The following is an 8,222-nucleotide window of genomic DNA, read 5'->3' as shown; positions in this document are numbered from 1 at the left end:
GTTACCTGATTGGTTAAGGTTTGATCCACTCACAGTCCAGGATGGACCCCTTCTCTTATGGATAATTGAGGTGTATTCTTTGAAGATGAACAAACTTGAGCTGTTACCAATGCATTGTAATTTGTACCTAACCTACACAGTACTACTATAAACTGGATTAAAAAGCATTTTGCTTCCCCTTGGTTGATGACGACTGCTTTATTCTACTCAAGTTCTAATAAGTTTATAAAATACATGTATGTCCATTTATCTATTACTTTCAGTCCAATGTTGTTAATCCAATGTCCAGTGGCAGCAGTTGGTTTCTGATGTCCACAAGTAACATACTGCACCCATACTAAAATAAATAGTGACATAACTGTAACAGGTGGGAGGGTCAAAGGTCAACTTGAGTGACCTAACTTCTATGCACAATACTTACCCTACATACTCCAAGTATGCATTCATAAAGTCTAGTCAACATTTTGGATACCTTCTCTGAATACTTGCTGTGTTGGTCTACTGCAAATTCATGTCAAATTTCAAGTCATCAGTTCGAGAGGTAGGGGATAAGTAGAGGTATTAGAATAGAAATGTTCAAATTCACACTGCGCATACTGAGCACAGTTTCTACTGATGGACAATTTGTATCGTTCATGGAGTGATGATTTGGCAGTGAAGAAAACTTTCAACATTTAACTTACAAATTACAAGAGAGGTAAAAATTTGCCTGCGGTAGACAAATTATACCTGCAAAACATAAAACTCATACATGTATATCAGAGATATTCCTGTTCTTAGGAGAAGGCCCCAGGCATTAAAACTCTGCTTGTAAAAACAATTCTTACTTGTCTAAGTTCTTACAGTAACAATGGAAGAAGTATCCCACTGCACCCATCTTTTCCTTTCATCACCATTTTTCCTTGAAGAGTCCTTAGAGCTTTCAAATATGTACCAGAAGACATGTGAAAACAAACATGAACTGTGATGCCCAAAAATGGTCATGTACATGTACAGTTAGAAAATACACTTTGGATAGACTACTTGTATATACATGTATTAATCATGCCTAAAACTTATCAACATCAATATTCTTAGATATACCAATAATCACAAGTCCCATAATTAGCACAAATCAATATCATTACATTAGTCATCCTCTATTTGATAATTCTATATGACGCATATCATGCATTATTAAAAATTTATTAACTGTTGAAGTGATACACATTCTACATGATTCCTCAATTGTGTACGGAATTTATCTATAAAACTTTAAAAGGACCTGTACTGAAACAAAACAATGGATGAGTATGTGCTGACTCAGCACGCACTGGTGCCAGCTACCTGACTCATGATTGGTCACATATTCAATCAATGAATGATTCTCTATCAGTCACAACATATCTGTATTGGTAACATGTTTGTGTTAGTTACATGTTTGTGTAGCAGAGGGAAGATTTTCAGGATTCCATAGCTATGACAATTTAAGGCAGGGGCAGTTTATCCATCTGTATATCGGTCTATACATCAACATCTAGGGGTCACACTATCAAGGTTCATCCAAACTTGTCATGCCCACTTTTTGGTATAACCATGCTATCAAAGCTCAGGTACTGGGGCTGGACATCCTTTTTTCTGTTACATCCACTTTTGCAAATGAAAGTTGTCTGAAATTTAGAAGTTATAGCAAATAAGAACGCCATTTGTTCCTAATTTTTTTTCAGCTTCATCTAAAGACAGTAGTCATAGAACACAATACAAATACTGCCTTTGGTACCATACACTTTATACAAGGTAGTCTATTTTTTTTCCATAACCACAGACAGTGTAATTAGCCAGGGTGCCAGAGTGTAATTACCTAACGACTTCTTAATGAGTGATGAATCCCTATTTTATCCTCCCATCATGATGGCTCCAGTATTAACACCACTTACTCACACCTGATAGCACACCTCATCTCTTATCTATTGTTTATTGTCCAATAATAGTTTTCAGAAAATAAGACTTTATCACCTACTTTTTTCCATCACAAACATTCCCAGGAGTAACCTTTGATCGTCCTGTCCTTCACCTGTCTGTAAACACAAAACACTGCTGTCTGTACCTAGGACAGGCCCGTCTAAGGGACTGGCCAAAGTTTAACCAGGCTAATCCAATGCAATTTCAGGGTGGCAAAACGAAAACAAATTAAGAATTAGGATTAGGAAATCTGTCTCTGATGTACTTCGCATATTTTTGTCATCATTTCATAAGTGAAGCATTTGAAATAGCCCCAAAACAAGCAACTTGGGGCATCTCTTTATTTTTGGGGTACCACCAAAAATAGGTAGATGCCAACCCATGACACAAAACAAGCAACCGTTTTCCATTATGGGGTAGGGTTGAGTCAACTTACTACGTACATTAAAAGAATGACTAGAACATTGACTTTGAAAAGCCAGTTTGCCACCCAGAAAATGCATTAGATGCCTCCAGGTCACATACATTTCCCACTCATAAAAAGTTCATCTTAATTTCTTGGAAGCCTTCATTGATACATTTCCAAGGGTTGAAAATAATATTTCAAAGAACAGATAACATCACTGACCCTGATCCACCCTCTCCTACCCCCAGCCTCAAATACTTGTAAGTATGGTTTATCTTATGCAATTAGATAAGAATGGGTTAACGATTCCCTAATGGGCACCGGTGATTACCTAAGGGTTAATCCTGTTTCCTGAAGGGGATTAACCCGTGTCAGCATTGCAGATTTCAGAAAAGCTGATCCCCCTACAGTTATCATTGTGTGAATAGCGACCTAACAGGTACAAAGAAAACAATTACAAAGAAAATCCCCATTGTCTGATGAGATCAGCTGGAGACAAGCTAGTAATGAAATGTTTTTGTTTAGCTGAGAGAGAGGATGTGGCCGGTAATGTTTTAATGATGACTTGAATCATTTTGGTGTAAATCCATACCCGAGGGCCAACTGTATGAAAACAAACTGTATATATTTAACCAAGGAGGTCTAAAAATCTTTTGATATACTAGTACTAGTAATGATGCTATTCTCAGCTAAGACACAAGATTGATATTGATAATGACATACATAATGGAAATAAAACTGGAATAACATCTATTCTAACACAGTACACACTACAGCTATTGTTTTCTGCACATGCTTTAAAAACATCAAATGAATGTGTTTAAAAGTTTCTTTTATGTATTTCAACCTTACAAAATTAATTTGTGATAGATCTAACATTATTATTATTATCATTTTTTCCCAGTCTGTGTGAGTCAGATGAGACTTCTTATAAGTTTTCTCCTCACACATAGAAATAGTCTCATGAAATGTATCATCAGGTTGAAGTTAGACAATTAACAATGGATAACAAATGAGGGGTGCTATCAGGTGTGTTTCAGGTTGTTAATGCTGAAGCTGTCATGATGAGATGATTTGACAAGGAGTCATCACACTCATTATGGATTTAATAGATAATTCCTCTGAGTAATTACAATATAAATTTTATGGTCCCCTCAACAAATCCTCTAGATTGCAGTACAGTATTTTGGTGTATGTGGAAGTTGGTTGACCAAGTAAAGCCACTATTTACTCTGCAGCAATGGCAATGCTGTTTTGTCACCTGATGTTTTGTCACATAGCTGTGTTCTGTTCACATTTCCAATGAATTTGGGGTGAAGTACTGTCAAAAGAAAACAGCTGATCAGAAAAGGGTATAGGGTATAATTTTCCAAAGATGCTCTGTCAGAAGGCCTCTTGTAGAACGTCCTTGGATTTTCTATCCCAACATCCCAACATCTGCTTAGGGATTACAACATTGCCTCTGCACTTGAACTTATTGTTCCTTCCCTACTGCAAACTTCTCCTGAAGCCTACATCACTGATCTAAAGTCCTTTAGGAACCATAACTCTTAAGACTGTCAACTTCACAGAACATAAATAAATACTATATGATGATGATTTTAAACCATATTGACCTTGAACAAATGTTATGTTACTTGATTGTTGCATGTTTACATGTAGATGATGTTTTAAACAAAAGTGCATCTTGTTGTAAGCATTTAAAATAAAACTAATTTTGAGTCTGTACCTTTGGGTATAACCCAAAGAATGCCTTGTCTCTATTCCTCAGTATACTATAGCTACTAGTACTAGACTAGTCAATGCTTTGTCTATAGCACTTTGGGGGATGAGAGCCTGAAGGACTGCATTATAAATACAGGCATGCTGTGGGTAGCTGTGACTGTTGAAGGATTTTTTATTGTATGCAGGCTTACAGTAGCCCCATGTCTAGTAGGACAATTTATGGTAAGACATCGTGCAAAGAAGCCCAACAGTCGTCACGACTCGCTATATAAAGACCACGTTTATATAACAGTTCCTATACTACAGCTTACATAATTTGCAAGCCAAGACAGGATCTTTGCCAAAAAAATCTTATTTCTAGGCACAAGTGACACGAGAACTCCAAGTTCATGCCCTCTTTCGGTGCCGAGAACAAAGGCATCATCTAGACTGTGAAATTTTATGGAGCACGTGCACGCCCCCCTCCCCCTTCCCGTGCACCACATCATACATCATAATGCCATCTTCTCCACTAACGGACCTCATACCTGCATGGAATCCGCACTGATGATTTCTCCGTTCATTCGGGTTCCGATATCTATGGCTAGTTTGGATTTTCCGGCGCCGGTAGCTCCTAGGATTACCACAACGGGCAGGCGACTCGTAACTTGGCGGACACTGGCCGCCATTTTGGACGATGATGATGGAGCGCCTGCACCTGAATAGCCCTTTGCTTTCACTTTCACTTGTCTGCAGGTTCCGAACTGCTTTTTATTGATTTAAAGAAATAATGGCACAGAAAAACAATCACACACAAAAGAAAATAAAACTATTGAAATTCAGATTCATTTTGTCTTCATCCATTTCTCTTCCTTCGACCTGAGCTTGCCATTCACATGATATTCCGGGGTTTTCGACTGCAGGAAAAGTTGGCACGAAAAAGGATTTTTTGCGCAAGACTGAGGGAATGTGCTGTCAGTATCTAGTGACCAAAGATAGAAGTTACGTCCTCGTCTGAACCTACAGCCACATGTCGTGCACCTGTTTTCAACTTGGATCTCTGCCATGACCCGAAACCGCCCTTGACTTTGCAGCGTCCTTGGACTTCAGCAGACGTCATGGAATCTCTCATACAGACCGCCTGTCTATTACCTGCGCTAAAACTATTCTTGTCGCGTGAAGGAAAACTACGTGTGATAACTTTGATTTTGAGGCGTTATCAACATAGGACACACCGGGAATGCTCGCTAAAAATGTCAAACCACTGCCTTGAAATTGGACGCACCGTATAAGTTATATAACGTAACGTTACATGTATTTAAGTTTAACGCGACGTTGAATACAAACTTACATAGGAAGTCGCCGTTACCGAAATCAGACCAATTGTAGCTTGCGAGGTAGTTTCATATGGTTTGCTATGACTCGGCTATGAGACATAATATAGTCAAAAAGTCAAAATTATAAAGGAAGTTCTCTCTTTTGCCTCCTCAGTGATATTTAGACTCAAACTAAGGGCCCTAAAGGTATTACAGTTACTGCAGTTACACATGTGTGACAGCGCTCATTACAACTGCGTTACACCAAGTGACCCCTGTGTGACATTCTATACTATTTGTATTTCTGAAGGCATGAGTTCTAAATGGGGGAACGCGGCTGTCCTGGAATGGATACCACGAAATATTTCCTTGGAATTTTTCCAAGGTCTATTAACTCTGTGACGCATGGAGCCATACGATCAACATAAATCAATGAAGGCGACTAAAAATACCAGGCTAAATGTGGTGTAGCGATATGGTGATGTTACATCAGGTTGACCCGGAGGTCAGGAAGATGGGTCGCGTTGCGCAATTCCTGGAAGTAGCTATTAGGGAGTCATTTTCCGGGAATGTCGCGGCGTATTCTGGGCTGATGTGCCGGTAATGTACAGGGGAAATGGGCATGCTGGTTCGGTCTAACAGGATTATGATTGGGTCAGACACAAATGAGGTTGGGTCATATATGATTGTGTTCGGGTCTTATGTGATTATGATTGGGTTATTGGGTCAAATGAGATTGGGGGGACATACGTACAAGCTAGTGATTTGACGTGGAAATTGCCGTCTTTTCCACGTATCCCTGCATAGGAGAGGGAACCCATCTAACGCAATACCGTAATTTATACCTCTTGATCAAAAGTTTAGATGTAGCACTTTGAAGGCGGATTATTTGGTATAGAGAATTTGCAATTAGGTCTTTATTCTGCCTGATCATGGTAGTCCGGTCGAAAAATATGTGTATATCAGGTCTACATTGTTACGAAGTCTGAAATTTGTTTGCGGTTTCCTAAATGATCTTTTGCTTTTGCATACTGTTGGTGACAACTAGATTCCAGATAGACTGACCAAGTCCCAACCGTGTCACTCCAGAACGTGTACTAATCCCCAAGCACAAGAAGGATCCGCCTCAATGTTTTGGGGATTCTGTATTTCTATCTGTCTGCGTTTTTAGCTTTTTAGGGGAGCTATTGCCACCTTACATCTGCTTGGAGATTCCTCAAATGATGGGAAAATTCCAACGGTACACGTCAGTGTGTGCGATTCTCCATTTCCTCCACCTCATCAGCTCATCTCGCCACGGAGATGTTTACAAGTGGAACGCAAACATGTCTGTTGGTTGTTCTGTAATTGACACAATCACAACATTAGTTTATATCATCAATATATCACTTGGCTATGTTTGACCTGGCCACCCAAGCTGAAAATGATCTCAGGCATTGAAAAGTGTGAGAAAATGTCGACCACCGCTCACCACCAATTCAGTATATACTACTGCATAACACATTTTGATGCACCAAAAGAAACAGATATGTAAGAGTAGTACATCTAACGTTGTTGTCATTCAGGAATCAGTCGTTGGATGAGTATCGTTATCTCCAAGCAGATGTTAAGGACTAGGACCCGGCTACTACCGGTACCAGCAAGATAAAATGCTGACAACGTACGCATTTTAAAAAATCTGAGACTAAGCCGGATCCTTGAAGATTTAGTAAAACGTATTGGAAAGGTATCACCGGGACGTACAGGCTGTGAGAAGTCAAAATAATTCATTCCCATATTACAGAAAGGTACAAATGACTTACGAATTGTGGAGTAGATCTATTATTCAGTTTGTAGTTTTTTTTAGGTTTATATGTTATTTCCAGCAATGTCCCTCGTTATTGAAAACAAAGACGATTTGGCAAATGTTTTAACAGTGTATGTTGGCGTGAAGTCAACTTTGCACTGACTGGTACATGTACCAGGAAATTGGCTTCAGAACAATTTCCTGGTAACAGGGAACTTGATACTTCCCCTTTCCACGAATCTTCACTCGGCCTTGTGTGAAAGAATGTGTCTACAGATTCTCACAGTCGGTCCTTCAGTATGGAGAAGACTTCCTCTCCATGTCTTAGAACTTGGACTATAGACTATACCAAGAAATTTTGAAAGCTTGTTCCGGTGCATGCAAATTGTTGCAGTGTGTCAGTGCAAGGACATACTAGTACTATGGCAGTGGTCATTCCCAAAATATAAGTCAAGTTTGCAGTGCTGGTCTAGTTTCTTTTAACCAATGACCTTGAGTAGAGCCTCATTAAACTCAGCACACCATATATCACATATTGCAACGCTATGAGTACATCATTCATTATCAAACCGTGGCTCTTGGTGTCAAGGTATGACCGTGTAAACAGAACAAATACCTCTTCAAAGAGAAGGGTAAAAAACACAGCCTACGACTTTTGCTTGCAATTAACTGCCTGTAACGTTACATTTAACCAGGTTTACAGCTGCCTGGCATACCGTGTCCTCACGGGGACAAAGGATGACTCACGTACCCTCAGGTACCGGTGCGCCCTGCCCCGTGAGCTGACGCGTGTTTGCGCCCCACCCAGCAATGTTTGTTCCCAAGCACGATGTGACAAGACTGTTTGGCACAGTTCACTGCACCTGGGGTGTAATCAGGTGTGCCCTGCAGCTGCACAGGTGTGGTGTTCCCCCAGGCAAGCGGGAAAACACCTGCTCTGGATATGGCAATGAGCCAGCAGACAGATAAAAACCTTGCTAGGGCGTTCTAGTTTTCTGTGCGTCTGTATTGTCAGTGAATTCAATTGTCTATTAGCATTTGGTCCACTAAATACACGACAGGACACAGA

The 8,222-nt window shown here is 39.8% G+C and overlaps 1 protein-coding gene across 2 annotated transcripts in view; it reads right to left on the bottom strand.

Annotated features, from left to right (window-relative positions):
- LOC109463080 (tRNA dimethylallyltransferase, mitochondrial-like) overlaps positions 1–4,744 on the bottom strand; it is a 50,347-nt gene extending 45,603 nt beyond the window's left edge. For both annotated transcript variants that reach the window (XR_002139802.1, XM_019759792.1), the window contains exon 1: positions 4,600–4,744. Coding sequence is in view for 1 of the 2 variants with exons in the window: in XM_019759792.1 (XP_019615351.1) it covers positions 4,600–4,740 (141 nt within the window). In the remaining variant the exon portion in view is untranslated. The remainder of the gene's footprint in view (positions 1–4,599) is intronic.
- Between the last annotated feature and the right edge of the window lie 3,478 nt (positions 4,745–8,222).

The sequence above is a fragment of the Branchiostoma belcheri genome, unplaced genomic scaffold (genome assembly GCF_001625305.1).
Source record: "Branchiostoma belcheri isolate BF01 breed outbred unplaced genomic scaffold, Haploidv18h27 scaffold121, whole genome shotgun sequence".
Taxonomy (NCBI): Eukaryota; Metazoa; Chordata; class Leptocardii; order Amphioxiformes; family Branchiostomatidae; genus Branchiostoma; species Branchiostoma belcheri.
This window is presented reverse-complemented; position numbering and strand designations above follow the sequence as displayed.